At 38.4% G+C, this 16,798-nt stretch overlaps 1 protein-coding gene across 1 annotated transcript in view; it reads right to left on the reverse strand.

The window, feature by feature from the left end:
* OTOGL (otogelin like) overlaps positions 1–15,383 on the reverse strand; it is a gene marked incomplete at both ends in the record, with an annotated part of 90,268 nt that extends 74,885 nt beyond the window's left edge. Inside the window, 9 exons of the mRNA XM_079547603.1 lie at positions 214–344; positions 3,132–3,337; positions 6,075–6,196; positions 9,213–9,367; positions 10,027–10,125; positions 11,074–11,134; positions 13,207–13,255; positions 14,316–14,355; positions 15,275–15,383. Of these exons, the coding sequence (XP_079403729.1) occupies positions 214–344; positions 3,132–3,337; positions 6,075–6,196; positions 9,213–9,367; positions 10,027–10,125; positions 11,074–11,134; positions 13,207–13,255; positions 14,316–14,355; positions 15,275–15,383 (972 nt within the window). The remainder of the gene's footprint in view (positions 1–213; positions 345–3,131; positions 3,338–6,074; positions 6,197–9,212; positions 9,368–10,026; positions 10,126–11,073; positions 11,135–13,206; positions 13,256–14,315; positions 14,356–15,274) is intronic.
* Between the last annotated feature and the right edge of the window lie 1,415 nt (positions 15,384–16,798).

Consider the following 16,798-nt stretch of genomic DNA (forward strand, 5'->3'; position numbering starts at 1 on the left):
CACTTGGCACATCCTATTGGAATGTTTGTACTTTCAAGCTAAACTGAAGATCTTCAGACATTCCCCAGCAACAGCCCTGACCTGAATCTTCTCAAAGCCTCAATGCAGTTGAGCTTTCTTTCTATATGGTTTATATTACTACATTCTTGTACCATCACTAGGCAGAGAAGATTTAAAAGAATAATAATAATAATTACTACATGATTAATTTACCTCAGTGGATTCTGCATTAGCTGAGCAAGGACTGGAAAAATCTAAGGCAGTAGGTACACAAGCTGCATCATCTGAGATTTGCACAGTCCAGCTATTTGCAAATTCAGCAATGTCTTCTGTATATTCACCTCCTGTGTGATAAGAGAACCAGAAGAAAGACTGTCAGCACAAGCTAAAAAGAGGTCTTGGAAATTTCTGAATGTTTTTAAATACATATGTTACTTCAGATATTTGATATGTATAGAGTACGTAGAGTTTAGAAAAAGTTGATTTTTCCTTTTTAACATTAGGCAATATATTATACCACATTTAGATGAAAAATTACATAGGTATATACATGGGGCAAATGTTCTTTTTAAATACAAATGACACTTTTACAACAAACATACAAATAAAAACTACTTTAACACACTGAACGCTTAAGAAAAAATACATCTCTTTAAAACAATTTAAGACTTGCATCATGTTTCACAGTGGTCAGTTAGCACTGTTATCTCACTCTCTTCCCCTACTGCAGAAAACCCCTATGACAAGCATAATACTGGCCCAATTCTCCTAACAGCATGGAGATGGGAGAATGAATGAATGAGATGCACGATTGGAAGTCATGGCAACAGACACATAGGAACATACAAGAAGGTTGCAGTAAAGGAACAAACCCAAAATTCCCATATTTTTGCAGCAAGAACTATGTATTACATTTTCTCTATGTTCTTAAGTATGCTAGAGAGAGTTTACTGCCTCCACTTTGAAGAACAATAATTAATATCTATGTAATTGTTATCTATGCATGGTTAAGAGAAAGAATATTGAAGAATATTGGAATGAAATTAGTTGCTTTTTTTTTTTTTCTTCATAGAACAGTATTATCCAAAACTTAATTCAACTTCGTTCAGCACAAAATGTACACAGTTTGACACTCTGGAATGTGGAAAGTCCCAAAACACAATAATCAGATATTTGTACTTGGATATCCACAAATAAACAAAACTAAACCAATCTAGTTCACTTAAGAGCCAGGGAGAGTTAAAACTTTTCTCCTTTGCTGACAGAAGAGTTCTGAAACCCTTCCCAAATTTAAAAGGCTGTTTTTTGTCTAGAAGTAAACCTGTTGATACAAACCTGGTTCTGCAGAAACATTAAAGAGTTTTATTTTCATTTTGACATGGCTTCAAAAAACATTCTAAGTCTTAAAAAAATCCCACTATACAAAATCACTGTCCTTAAAATAGTTTTACTCACAGATACAGTCCCATGTATTAAAGCAATAGAAAGATGCAATGAAATATGAAGATGAAGGGAACAGAAAAGGAATTGATTTTTTAAACTGTGCTTTGATATTGAGACTCCACAGCTTCGTTATGTAAGACAATGCAAAAACAGGGCATTCAGACTCTGCAAGATTCAGGATAGATGTAAGAATTTCCTTTACACTACTGTAGGAATAGTATAGTCAGGGGAGACAAATCATCATCCCAAATGAGAAATTGAAACATTTAGAAAAAACTTGCAGCTTAGAAGCAATTTTAATTTAGTTAATCTATTCATGTGAAGATAGCAGAACGTCTAGCATTGTATTTGCACAGGTAAAAAGGTTACCATACAACTGGTTCAAGGTTAAAATAATTCACAGTGATCTGGATTGTACTATACAATAATACTGTCATTTCTGACAAAGAGAAGAACCAAAAGAAATGACAATGGAAAAAACATGTCGCTCTGAAATTGAAGAAAGAGCTGTCATACTTGTCTTTTATAACAGAGAACACATTTTAAAATGCTGAGATAATTACTTTTAAAGAATTTGTGTGAGTTCATTACCTCTTCAGAATTCCATTTTTCATCACCATTTTTTTAACTAGTTGTTAAACATATTAAACTCTGGTGTGCAGCAATTAAGGTTTGAAACAGTGAACACACTTCTTTCATGACAGAAGAAATACTAGGAATTAATACTGGGCAGATTTTTAAACAGTGCAAAGAAATGTTTCTTCCTTCATTCAAAGTCTTGAACACCTGCCTATCAACCGTAATGAAAGGAACAAAACTGAAAAGGGAAAAAAAGTTACAGTGAGATAAACTTTTGACTTAATAAACTGTAGGGTCATGGGATTTGATTCTCTCAGCAATCAATGATGAAACAGTTCTATCTTTCTTCTTATCAGACTGAATTCCTATGTTTTCTCTTTCTTCACATTGGTTGTGAGTAGGACAAAAGTTTCTAGAGAGTAGAAGTATTTAGAACTACACAGATTACAGAATATTCTACCAACTTAGTAAATCACTTCTTCCTCAGATGAGACAGCATTGGACAACTCACCATACAGGGTATTAGAAGGCCCTAAATACAACATACCAACAGAGAGATATGAGGAACTTTCTGGAAAGTGCTTTTAAATGTAAATATTTCAGCTCATATTTTTATGACAGCAATGTAAACAAATGACTCAATGTGGTGTTTTTTCCAAATATTAATATTTTGTTTTTTCACTCTTTCCTCCATTCTTAAACCTACAGAAAACCGCAAGCATTTGCTTATTTATTTATTATTTCAAGGCACTTCCATCAGTTAAGATAAACATAGACCAAGTACTTTGTTGAGCAAGAAAAGGCTTAAGCATACATATAACTAGTTTCTTGAATTGGGATTTTTTTCCCTAAACGTGCCCCCGGCCTCACTGCAATTTTGGACATTGTGTTGAAGGATATGGTTTAGTGAGAACTATTGGTGAATGGTTGGACTGGATGATCTTATAGGTCTTTTCCAACCTTGGTGATTCTATGATTCTGTGAAGAATAGAGCACATATTCTATTTTCTATTCAAATAAGGACTCTGTCTTTTCTTGCATAAAATATTTTAAGTGAATATGGAGCTGCTTATACAAGGTAAGGGTGTATTTCCAAGCCATTTACTTACTATTTTGCAGTATCAAGTCATCATATTTATCGCCATTAAAATTTCCACAGAGGCCACAAGGTTTTCCATGATGATCTTCTGTTAGCTTGATATAAATACCAGAGTTTCCATCCCAAGCAAGAGAAAAACCGAAGGTAGTTTTCACCAGAATATAGTCAGCCAATCTCTCAAAGAAAACATTTCCAACTGTCTGTGGCAACATTAATCTGGAAAAATAAACAACTTACTTCAAAGATCACAGATGAGACAAGATTAGTAGTAGAAAAATACACATAAAACATTATCATCTAACTCTCTACACACTTTTTTTCCCAGATTTATAGAGCCACTTCAGTATTTTGTCATCTATTCTTTGCCATCTGTTCTTATTTGCTTGTCTGTATGGATCATTACAAGTGAATGTTTTTCTGGTGTATACAAGTATCAGTTGTTCTGATGATAAGTCTGAAAGAATAATTCATCTTCATTTTCAAAATTCAGCACAGGCACATAGAGGAATATGTGACTTCATGAGCATCTTGGTTTGCACAAGCAGCTCTGTGAAATTACTATCGGTGCTCCTGGTATGGTGAGCATCAGCAGTCCTTCTGGGCACAGGATCAATCATCAGGTAGGTGAATGCAAATAGAGGGTTTTACAGTACAGAAGATGCTCATGAACAAGAATTGTATAACATACAGTCATATAATTTTTTAGTTGGGAGGAATGCCTAAAGGTCATCTAGTCCAACTCCTCTGAAATGAGCAGGGACTTCTATAGGTAGATTAGTTTGATCAGAGCCCTATCCAGCCTGACCTTGAATGTCTCCAAGGAGGGGGTTTCCACCACCTCCATGGGCAACGTGTTCCAGTGCCTCACTAACATTACTATAGAAAACTTTTTCCTTACATTCAACCTAAATCTCCACTCTTTTGATTTGAAACCATTTCCCCTTATTCTATCACAACAGACTCTGCTAGAGTCTGTCGAGTCTGTCCCTTTTCTTCTTATAGACCCCTTTTAGATACTGAAAGGCTGTTCTCAGGTTTCCCTGGAGCCTTTTCTTCTCCAGACTGAGCAGCCCCAGCTCTCTCAGACTGTCCTCACAGGGGAAGTGTTCCATCTCTTGGATCATTTTTGTGGCCCTCCTCTGAACACACTCTAACAGGTCCACATCTTTCTCGTACTAAGGACTCCACATCTGGATGCAGTACTCCAGGTGAGGTCTCCTCAACACAGAGTAGAGGGGAAGGATCATTTCCCTCAGCCTGCTGGCCACACCTCTTTTAATGCAGCCCAGGATACAGGTGGCTTTCTGGGCTGCAGGGACACATCATCGGCTCATGTCTAGCTTGCCATCCACCAGTATCACCAAATCCCTTTTGGCAGAGCTGTGCTCTATCCTTATAGACCCCAGCTTATAGTGATAGTGGGGATGCCACAGTCCAGGTGCAAGACCTTGCATTTGGATTTGTTGAACCTCATGAGGTTCACCTGGACCCACTGTTCAAGCCTGTCTAGGTCTCTCTGAATGTCATTCCGTCTCTCAGGCATGTTGACTGCACCACACAGTTTAGTATCATCCATAGTCTTGCTGAGAGCATGCTCGATCCTACTGTCACCGTTGTGTATCAAGATGTTAAAGAGCACCAGTCCTAGTACAGACCTCTGAGAGATACCTCTTATTACTATTCTCTATCTGGTGAGCCACTCTCTGGGCATGCTGGCATGCTCTCACAACCAGTTCCTTGTCCACTGAACAGTCTACTCTTCAAATCCCCGTATTTGGAGAGAAAGACATAATGGGTTACCATGTCAAAGGCCATACTGAAGTCCAGATAGATGATATCTCTGGCTCTTCCTTTGTCCACTGACACGGATATGCCATCATAAAAAAATGGCAAGGTTGGTCAGGCACAACCTGCCCTTGGTGAAACCATACTATTTTGCCACATCACCTCCCCCTCTTCCATCTGCCTTAGCATAGGTTCCAGGAGGATCTTCTCCACGATCACCAGCACAGAGGTGAGGATGACTTCCCTGGATCATCCTTTATACGCTTCTTAAAAATAGGTGCTATATTGTCTTTTCTCTAGTCACTATGGACTTCACCCGACCATCATGACTTTCCAAATATCATCATGTGGCTTGATGATTACATCAGATACCCTCCTCCCTTGGCCAAAAAAACACTGGACAAAAATATTGTAGCATGATTTAATCTTAATCTTCCAAAAGCGGTTCTGGTGGGATGAACAGACTGATAGTATTATAGTCATCAGCCTCAGATGCTAATGTCTGTAACATAATTATATCCAAATACATACCTTCTAACATGTTATGAAAGAATACCTTAAGTCTTTGAAATTTGCTGTACTTTATCAAACAGCAAAAAAACACTTATGATAGTCTTGTACTCATTTTTTTATTTTGAAAAATAGTCTTGTACTCATTTTTTTATTTTGAAAAAAAAAAGTTAAAAAAGAGTACATTGGATGTTGGATGTACTTCAGAGACTTTTGTGGAGTATTTGCCCTGAAGGGGCAAAGGAGGTTTAAGATCTTTTATTCAGTTAACTCAGACTTGTCTATAAGGTTATGTGTTTAATTAAGCACCACATACAAAGCATAAATAATGACCGCCTTGTTCAAAATGGTATCATGATGCATCAGAGATTAGCTGAAATAGTCTGATGCAGACAAACTGTACAAAGTCAGGATGGTTAATCACTAGATCTGAGCTGAGAAGTTGAACAGAAGGTTTGTGTAGGGAGTGAATGTTCATTCGGATATTTTATGAACACCATTACATCTTCCTACCCTTGTCAGTCCCAATTCAGAGCAGCCAGGGATCAGTAAAAATACATAGCAAATTTATGTTCCCTGTTTGACATAAAAAGCAGTCACTTCTTGAACTCCGTAATTTCTGCAATAAAACATTTTAAATGACCATTAGAACACTTACCTGTTTCCTTCCTTTCTTACTTCATGTCCTGAAATAGTTATTTCTTCTTGGTTTGAAAAAAACAAGCTGATTGACCTCTGACAAGAATATACTGAACCATGACAGTGAGGACTGTTATGAACCTTCAAGGGGAACAACATATACAGTTAGAATAAATGTTTGTTACCAATAATTTCATGGGAGTTTTCATAAGCACACATATGATAACTTACTTTTCTGTACATTAGTCACCAAAGAGCCTTAGAGACAAATATTTAAATTATAAAAAGGTCATACTTACAAAAATATGCAAAACTAGAAATTTGCACTAACCAGTACTGCTGATAAATAGAGCAATTGTTTAACAGCACAAAGTATCACAAATCAGTGGCTTAAACACTGCAAGAAATACTCAGGTATATAGCATAGATGAACTTCATAGACAGACTCTGTAGTAAGCTAGCTTATCACTGCCAGCATAGGAGCTTGTTATACACACTGAGATACCTCTACAACTTAGTTTCTACAGGTCTGGAGGGGATACTGTAGGATACTAAACCTCGGCCTAAAGCCTGTATTCTCCCTGCCAGTCGAGACCGGCACCAGCTGAACTACAGAATGCCTTACTGAACCACTCAGGATTTGTTGAGATTTGAGAATGCTCTCACAGATTATTGCAGGCATCTAACTTAAGTGCACTGTTAAAACCTGTTTTTCATTGGTTTTCCAGGACTATCAGTGGAAACAGGAAGGCTCTTCTGAAATCTGCCTGTCCCCATCATACACAGAAAGGGTCATGAGCCAGAGTATTGGCTTGACTCTCACATCAGCTTCTTAGTTTGAGCACAGCAAGTGTCACTCAACCAGAGAGAGATTTGCAAAATAGTGTGGCTCACTGTTATAGGCAGTATGTGACTTCCATGACTGCCCATTACTAGAGAAAGGTTTTAAATAGATCTCAGGTGTGTGCTTCTAGAAATGAAAACCATGCAGTTATTATCTCTGCATGTCCACAGTTTTATGGCAATAAAATAGATCTCAAATAAAAAATAATGTATTATCAGGCCTAGGAATGGGCACGATATGCCAGCGTGCATTTTTTTTACAGTTTGGCAAAAAGGATGCTACCTTTGCAATTGGGATTCCATTGCAATCCCAGCCATCAGCATTGCAGAGTATGGCTCCTGCAGTGCAGGAACATCCCTGTCGCCAGAGATATTCCAGTTTTTGCTGGCCAGGGTGTGCTTTCAGGACATGAAAACTGTGGGCTCAGATTTATTCTGACTACTTACATGCGCTAACAAGTTAAACGCTACTATGACCTTATGTGACAGTTTTCTTGGAGAAGGATGGGTGTTGTTGGTTTTCTTGACAGTGCTGCGAAGCGAAATAAATGAGTAACTGTGAAACATTTTGCCAGCATGGTAGTAGGGGCTGTAATTAGAAACCAGCACTCTCACTTTTTCAGAGAAGATCTATTGGTAAACAAATACAGTGCTTACATATACACTAACTAATCTCCCTCACTGACACTAAATGCTGGAAATAAAAAATTTACTGTTTCTTTGAGTGAAATAAACCAAGTCAGTAAAAGCATTAAGGATTTCATATGTATAAAGAAAGTCATAATTAAAGTCATAGTAAATGTTGCTAGAATTGAAAAATGGTTTCTATGTAAGCCTGCCCTAAGATAGAAACACAGTCAAAGAAAATCAAAATTGCTCTCTTCTTCTCTAGAGAGGTGGATTTTTAAAATCAGAAGGACCATAATGTGAGCATTTGGTAAGGTTTTCTGCTCTCCACAGCCCAATTGGAGCTGACTGTAATGCTTCAGCATTACTTGTGATTTTTCTGATTAAACATCTTTAGGTTTTTTAAAAATATGACATTTATTCCAGCAGTGGTAGCTTCTCTCCTTCCAGAGCATTGGCTATCCACCAAAATATTGATTCTAGATTGTAATATAATCATGGAATCATGGAATGGGCTGGGTTGAAAAGGATCACAATCACAATCATCATCTAGTTTCAATACCTCTGCCATGTGCAGAGTTTCCAACACTAGACCAGGCTGCCCAGAGCCACATCCAACCTGGCCTTGAATGCCTCCAGGGATGGGGCATCCACAACCTCCTTGGGTAACCTGTTCCAGTGCATCACCACCCTTTATGGGGGTTTTGCCACTGCATTTTAAGAAATCTCCTAAAATATCAAAGCTGCACACTGAATCTAAAAATTATACGAAATAATGGAAGGTAGATAGCATCTGCCTATGACCTGAGTGAGTGGAAACAAGAGATTAAAATTCTCTGAATGCTACTATTTGGGGAGCAAGAAAGTCACATACTTGCAAATGAAAACAGACCCTTGCAGAAGGAATCAGAATCTAGATCTGCCTTTATCCCTGTAACCACTGTACCACCATGTTTGCATTACAATTAGGACCACTCTTGTTCCATCCCCTTGCAGAATCAGCAACAATTGTAGAAAAAATAGCATAATGAGCTAATGTCCTCTCCACACAATCACCTTCCTTCAGAGGTAGCATAGGTTTGAATTCTCCATGATCTCTAAATCATTAACCATAACTTAAAAGAGTGCCTCCCATACATAGGTTAGGATGAAGGCTTCTGAGCTGTTAAACTTCCCTGCATGACGCAGAGGTAAGCCAAAATTAGAACACAAATCCCCAAGGGAACAGACTTTTCCACGGGCTGGGGGAGGCAGTTCCCATCTTAGCAAGCCAGTGGCTGCAAGTCAGGGTCCGCTACACTTGGTTGCCCAGCCACCAAGCAGCTGATAGCTGTTTGCACTTCACTCAGCAATTCGGTATGTTCTGCAGTCTGATAGCTGAAGTTTACTGAAGCTTCCAAGGCCTGCTTTAAGACCCAGTTTGCTGCATGGGATTTCCCAGAGAGGAGAGAGCTGAGATCCTTTTTTAGCATAGAGGGAATAAGAAATACTATTTTTAATATACTGACTCCGTTGATTATTATTTCACCAGTGTTTTGCGTTACTGCACACATGCTTAGACGTTTTCCAGCAGCATAGTTTTGTGTGTAACGCAGCAGTTTGATCCGTTTATTCTCTCTCTAGTTACTTTATTTATGAAATATAGGAATACTCAGGATGTATTTCTAACATATGCTCACATACTTACCCAAACAGTGTAACGTGGTTCTGGAGTACTGCAGTCTTTTGCAAAAATATAAGAGCAATTTCCCGGAAAGTAGTAGTAGATGCCATCAAACGTTTCAAAATGATACTGTCCCCATGATTTGCAAATCCCATCTCGGTCCTTGCCATTGTTAGGAACTGCAGAAAACACACTGAGTTTACAAGAAGTACAGTAATAAAAAATGCAAAGGTGGCAAAGACATCTACAGAAGTAAAAGGTTGGGAAGGAAATAAGAGTTATGAACAAAGGGAATAACAAGGATGAAAGATAACCTGATTTTTTTAACTTGAACTAAAAGTACATTTAAAAAAAAAAATAATAATAAGAATGCAGTTTTAGTCCCACACAGTCATCAGAAATGTTGGGTTCACTTCAGCGATGACATTTTAATACAAAGGACTACTGAATATCTGGGATGATTCTTGGTATAAGAGATTCCACAGTACATTTAATGAGTCAATTATTTTCAGTAAGTCACTCCATCTTTCTATCAATTGTACAGTTACTCAGTTAACTAAAAAAAGTGGCCTGCTGCTGATACATTAGACAGTGATCTATCTGTTATGGTATCTGTGAATCCTCATAGTCCAGATGCTATAACCTAGGCATTTGTACTGTTGCTCTACACATTTCCCCAACACCTAGTATAATTTCAGTCCTCCTGTCCTCTAGTGGAATGAAGTTCTGCTACTATAAAGGAATCACAAAATTTATGTTGACAATATTGTTTTTAAAACCTTCCCCTTATATATCACTTGAACACAAAACTTGATTAATGCTTCGGCCCCAGACTTACCAATTTGGCACCTGCTTCCTTGAGCTTGAAAAAACTGACAATCACAGTCACCTGCCTCTGTGCAGCTTGCTCCATTAAGGCACTTTTGAGCACACAAGCCTGTCAGCAAGCAAAGCAGCCTTTTAGTAGATACAGTATTTTTCAGACAGGTTGAGACTCACATTAGATGTTTGTTCTAAAATCATAAGCATCCATATTAGCTGAGAAAAATAACCAACAAGACTTTCTTTTTAACATTTACTTAATTTTATACTTTGTGTTCCTTGGTTAAAAGACAAAGTTCTCCCTCTTCTAGTCTGAGATTTGTACACTAACAAAGGAGCAAAAGGTCAGTCTCCTCCCAGCAAACAAAAGGTCAAGTTCCCATGTAAAGAAACCAAATCCCAGTCCTCCCGATCTAGAAATACACAGGATGAAGATTATTTTAATTGACCAAGTTCAGCACAACTCATACGTATGTTCAGCTCCTCCCTCTTAGGCATTACAGCAAAAGGTATATTCAGCTTGTTAACAGTCTAGAATATATTACAGAGACAAAACTGGTTAAAAATAATTCTCAGGAGATGCTAAAAAATTGTATAAAGTTATTTCTGCTGAAGAAGTGACTGAAGTCAGAAATTTAAGATTACATGGGAACGGCTTGTTTTGTGTAATAATTAGTAATTGTTTCTAAAAGCAGTTTAATTAAAGGGTTTTGCAGCCTGTTTGGAAGTTAAGACCTCACTGTGTATTAACTGTTCACTGAGGTTGGTCTAACTCAGAGCTCCCCAGAAGTAGAGGAGAAAGAGGTTTTCAAGTTTCAGGTTTGCAGATAGTTGCTTTCCTTCCCAGGAAGAAATTATAATCCTACATACAAATATTTGCAGTGCTGACAGCGTTATTTTAGAAGTACATTTTCAACAGGAAATTTCTGCAATTTAATGAGGATAAAATGAGATAATGAAATAGGTTAGGGTTTTGTAGAGGATAAAGCCCACAGCAAAACAGGAAGCAGATAGTAGAGCAGAGTGTTCAGTAGCATCTCCTCCCAGGGAGAGTGGCACTCACCTCTTGCTGGGCTCCATGTCAAGGTCCCATTTAGGTGCAATTGAGGAGATGTAGCTCGAACCTATCGGAGAAACATAAAAGCAAAATCAGGGTATTTGTACTTTACAGATTCACCAGTACAAGCCCGGGGCCTTACAGAAGGATAGGGTTAGGACTTGGCAGGTTGTTTCAGACATGACACAGCCTCACTTGCTACGGACAGATTGGCTGCCTGGACAACAGGAAAGGCAGTGACTGCAGCACTTGTGGGGAGGGGAATCATGGTTTAGGGGAACAGAGAACTATACAGTAGTATACTGGGGTCACTGCTGGCCTTCTCTCCATGCCCTCTGCTTCACCAGTGCCAATGAACCAGCAGAGTTCTATCGAGGAGATCTGTGTTTATATTTGGGAGGAAGAGTGAGGACCTGAGAAGCATTCTGCCTTTTCACTTCCATAAAATACAAAGAGTTGGAGAGTGTGGAGATGCAATATCCCTTCTTCCCCAGATTCCCCTAATTCATGCCCTGCAACACTCCCTGATCATCTGATGTGGCCACTTCAGTTGTGATAGATTTTACGTCCCATTTAAGACTCTTCAGAACTGCATTTCAGCTCATCCCAACCAAAAAGGAGACAGATCTGCCTGATCTGCATCCTATCTTGTGGAGGAACAGGGGGGCAGAGGGCTGTAAGGAAGCCCTGGGTTCTGACCCAGCACTCTGCTGTTGCAGAGTTTGTCATGTCACATCAATCCTGAGAACTGAACAAGTCCCACATGACAAGCACTCCAGGGTTTTCACCCCCATTAGATTAAAACATTTACTAGCGTGAAGTGCCTGAAAGATATTTTGCACTACATTTCTTCATGGCTATTTTAAATCCTTTTGTTTTACAAAGCTTTGTCCTTCTGCTTAGATGGTTATTCTTGGCCATTTTTTTTTACTTCTCTCTCTGTGTATTATGAAGTTATATTTCTGTACTCCCATGCTACCCATTCAGGTATACACCAGCCTTCAGCTGCACAACTGAGCAAAACAAATCATTTAAGCCTGGTGAGAAACTCTTCTTTCTGCAAATCCTGCTTCAACTCTGGAGCTTGAGCTAACAGATTTCAGTGAATGTAACTGTACGATAAAGAGATCCGGTGAAGTCCCACCAATGCTTCACATGTAAATACTTCCTCCTCCAACTGGAAACAATTTGATGCACTCATGCAGCACAATCTGTCTGTAACCAATCTGAACTGGACTCCACCAGAAAGCTGTTCCACAGGCTGTCTGTAGCCAAAGAAGTTCCTCATCATCTGTGTACAAAAACATTCCTCTCCATTCCTTCTCCTCAGCAAAGCGGCTTTTTGCTTTTGTTGTTCCGGAGAGGTAAAGCATATTTGCTGTGACAGCACTGTCCTGCTGAGCACCTCTCTGAGACACCATCAGTCCCAAGAGTCCGTTTCCCTCAGAAAGTGTTTGCCTAGCGAGGGGAAGAGGCTTGACTCACCTCAATGTTATGTTTCATATTGGCTGCTTTCTGTCTTCTTCAGGAGACAAATCTCCAAGAGACTGAGAGAAAATAATTTGTGGTTGTGTTGCAGGCTGTCTGCAAGAGCCAGAGCAGAGGCTTTGGGCTCCGCACCTCACCCTGGAGAAGGGTGCTGTAACTTCTCCTTGGGCTCTGCAGCACAAGGTGTTTACCCACAAGGGAGCAGGATTCCTCTTTACTATAAAATTCCAGTCAGACATCACCTGTGCAAGGCAGCAGTGTGGGGCGTGGGGTGACTGGTGGCCACTGCCATCACCACCACATGCAGTACCCTCCTCTGCAGTCATCTCCGTGTTTTTCATCAAACACTAACAGCCTTCTGGGGCTTTCTGTTCACCTCCACACAAAGCAGAAGAGCAGTGGTGTTATTTCCCATGGTGTGCGTCAGCTGTTCTGTCGGGGTGGGTAATTCAGTGAGCTTTCGCCAGGAGTGAATGAATGCATGAGGCCATGGGCCTCGGCTGGAGGCAGCAGGTAGGGAACAGTGGCTCCTGCTCACCGTCCTCCTGTTACCACGGCCTTGCTCCTTACAAAGGCCCCATTGTCACAACAGCAAAGCCCCAGAGCAGAACAGGGGGAGGAATTCCCCACTCTTTCGGAGGTATAACCTACCTCTGTTGTTAAGAGATCTCTTTTCTGTCGAGTTGCATTAAACTCGTTTCTGGAAGAAAACAAAAAGGATCTTGTATAACCAAAGGTCCCAGGAGCAGCCTGAATAAGCCGTTCCCCAGAGAGAAGTGTTTCTCTCCGATTACCATCACTTTATCAAAGAGGTCTTTCTTGGGTTAACGTTTAAAATGGTGATTCTTTTTTTCTTTTCGTAGTCTCATTTTACAGAATTCAACAGCACTCCAATCTCTGCTCTCAGACATCAGGGAGGTACAGGGGAGAGGAAAATAGAACAAGCTTATATGACAGGATACAAAACTGCAAAATTGATCCATAGGTACTTGAACGTGCGTGTGCGGCAGCGAGTTGCCCTAAGTGTGATGTGAATATATTGGTATAATGCTTTTAATAGCAGGAGATTACTCACCAGCTGTAGTTGATTTAAATGTGTGATTTAGTTTAGAAATAAGGGCAGCAGACTGTAAAACATACTTGGTTTTACCAACAGTCCAAGATGGTATGTATGCGTGTGTTCACTAAATACAGAGGCCACTAGACATCCAAAGCTACGTCCAATTGGACACTTCTACTAGAATTGATGGCATAGTTCCCATTTAATTCAATGGGATCAGGAACATTTCCTAGTTTGGGTTTTGTTTGGATTTCAGCTTGTACATGAAAACTTGTATTGAAAATGTTTATTTTATGGCTGTATAGCACTTACTTTTTTGTGCTTCAAATAGCAGCTAGGATTTTATCATGCAATTAAAATCGTAGAAGGATACTCATTTAATGTATTTTTCCAGACATAAAATAATGATCTCATCTTGGTTTCATTCCATTACTCCTCTAAGCTTTCTTGAGACTGTAGAAGTATCATTTTTCATAAGTGCCTTCATTTTTCAAATGGAGGATCCATGCCCATTATATAAATTCTTTGAAAAGAATTGTAAACATTACGAAAGTATGTTTTACATCCATTGCACATGTACATGACAACTTACACGGCAAATTCAAGGCTGTATTTTACTTTCTAACTTACACCACAACAGATAGCCTTACATATTTTTGTTTCATTCATAGGACTTAACAAATAAGGAATAAAAACTTACCTTGAAGTCCTCCTCAAAAGAGAAAGCTTGCAGTAAGTTCCTGTAGATTAAAAAATCATCAAGGTAAACATTTTTCTGTAGTGTCACTCCGCATTTGGCAAATATCACTACTGAATTGTGTTCTTCAAAAACAGTTAATGAACCTAAGTTTTCAAAAGTGTCTTTACAAAACCTTCTTCTCTTCACAAGGAATCTAGCAACAGATGCTCTCCTTCCTGAAAGCCTGATGCTCACAAGTGCTCACCACCTGCAAGTTCCCGTGCTCTCAGCTCTGGTACACGCCACCACCAAAAAGAGCAAAGCATTCATATTTCTTCAGAGGCTTAGACCATATCTAATAAAACATAAGAGGTGATCAGATCTATCCAGAATCAAACTTCTAGAGCGGTAACCTGTAATCTTTTTCTGATTATTACTTATAAAACTCAGTTGCCATTCTAATCACATTCTCATGCTGTCTTAGAAATCCTTATAATGGCTGTAAAGAAACTATCTACAAGATCTATTTGCAGTGCATACACGTATAAATTAAAAAGATTGTTTCTATAGCCAGAAGAACAATTGCTTTTTCTGACATTCCAAAAATGCTTAAAAACACTGCAGGTGCAATCTGATCAAATAAAATTATACCCTGCTGAAATTAATTACTAGCTTACTCATATAACAATAATGGCAATGAAACGAAGAAAGTTAAACTTAATTCTTTAATAACTTCTTTTGTTACAAAATTCAAACATAAAAATGTATCCTGAAAAAAAATGCTATATTTTAGCTCCAACACTTATCAGAAAGAATGGAAATATATGTAACATTTTTTTAACCTGTGAAATTGTTTTATTAACTCCAACAAGGGTAAAAAATGTTGGTTTATGATAGAAAAATAAGCAGACACTAATGAAATATTCACAAAACTAATTGTAGAAGTTAGTATTACTGCAAAAATGAAATAAAGTTCTTACCTTGCAAAGAGGACAGCAGTGAATGAAGCAAGAATATACTCCACGGTATCATTAAATTGAGCTTTCCCACAATGTTCATTTCAGTATAACTTAGTAAAAGGAAATTCATCCAAATTAATGGCTTTGACTATGATGGCATCTTCTAACTGTGTCTTCCTACAGTGTGTTTAGATCCTTTAAAATTTAGATAATTGGATGCATGATTTAAAATAATACAATACAGAAAGGAAAAGAAAAGGAGACATCAAGCTTGGTAGATACATACAGCTTCAGGAGCTTAGCAAGCGTTGCATATAACTTTCTGGCTGCATGTCTCTCATTAGAAATGCATGGTCACTGCTGAGCAGAGTCTGTATTAGTTACACTTTCGCCAGACCTGTGAGCATTACTCCTCTGTTGAATTCAATTGGCCCTTTATAAGACAGCAGACAATAACAAGAAATTTTGCCATGTTGTGACGCTTTGAGAGATCCTTCAGTCGTCATCACGCCTTTGTGTGCTTTGACACTTGCGTCATTTGCTGCCCGTTTTGTTACAGCAAACAGCTTCAGCAAGAACCTGCAATTATGTTAGTGCGTAAAATACAACCAGATGGTTTTGGAAATTAACATATTTATATTCTGCATCTGTTCCAAAATGAGAGATTCAAATACCATTAAATAATACACCTGGATTTTTAAGAATATTTTGAATACATTTTTGTGTATAGTTTGCTGTTGCCATCAAGGAAAGCTTCTCAGAAGGTAAAATAGTAGTTCAATTTAAAAAATAAACAAACAAACACACACATTTTGAATATTTCATATTATCAAAAAAAAAAAAAAAAAAAAAAAAACGGACCAATGTTTCTAATTTCCATTTAAAAAGAATAATATAATTTCACCAAAATAAACAAGAACATTTGAAAAATGGAAAAATCTTACCCACTTTTCTCTAAAGCCTACCTTTTGCCTAGCCCTCCATTCCTCCCAGCATGCACTTCATAAGATGCTGGAAGCATTCCGCACAAGGTGGCTGTGCACTAAAATAAAATTTAGAAGTTGACAGTCTCTTTGGTAAAAATTTCTCCCACTGATTCTTTCAGCCCTTTCTCTTCCCCTCTCTCCAGCTGGACTAGAAGAGCCGAAAGAAAACACAAACTTTCCAACCACAGACAAACATTCATGTCCACACAGCAGTACTCAGGCAGGTTTGGGATTACTGGTGGCCCAAGGATAATTACTGCAAACTGATATACATTACAGCAGTACACCATAGTTCAAGTATTTTCTAAGAATTATTTTTATTACTGACTATATTTAAGTGACTCTGGATACAGCTTTCTATTTATATATGTATATATCCACAAAATATTTATCAGACACTGAGATCAGTTATCTGACCATCTTGTGTTTCATTATTCTGTAAATCATAAAGGAAACTTATTTACACCATTCACTTTTCATGGAGATTTTTGGTTTGTTTTTACTTCTGACTGTCTCTGGGCTAGTCCCACTTCACAGAATGCTTATCTGCAGCAAGAAT

Source organism: Tetrao urogallus, assembly GCF_951394365.1.
Source record: "Tetrao urogallus genome assembly, chromosome: 1".
Classification (NCBI taxonomy): domain Eukaryota; kingdom Metazoa; phylum Chordata; class Aves; order Galliformes; family Phasianidae; genus Tetrao; species Tetrao urogallus.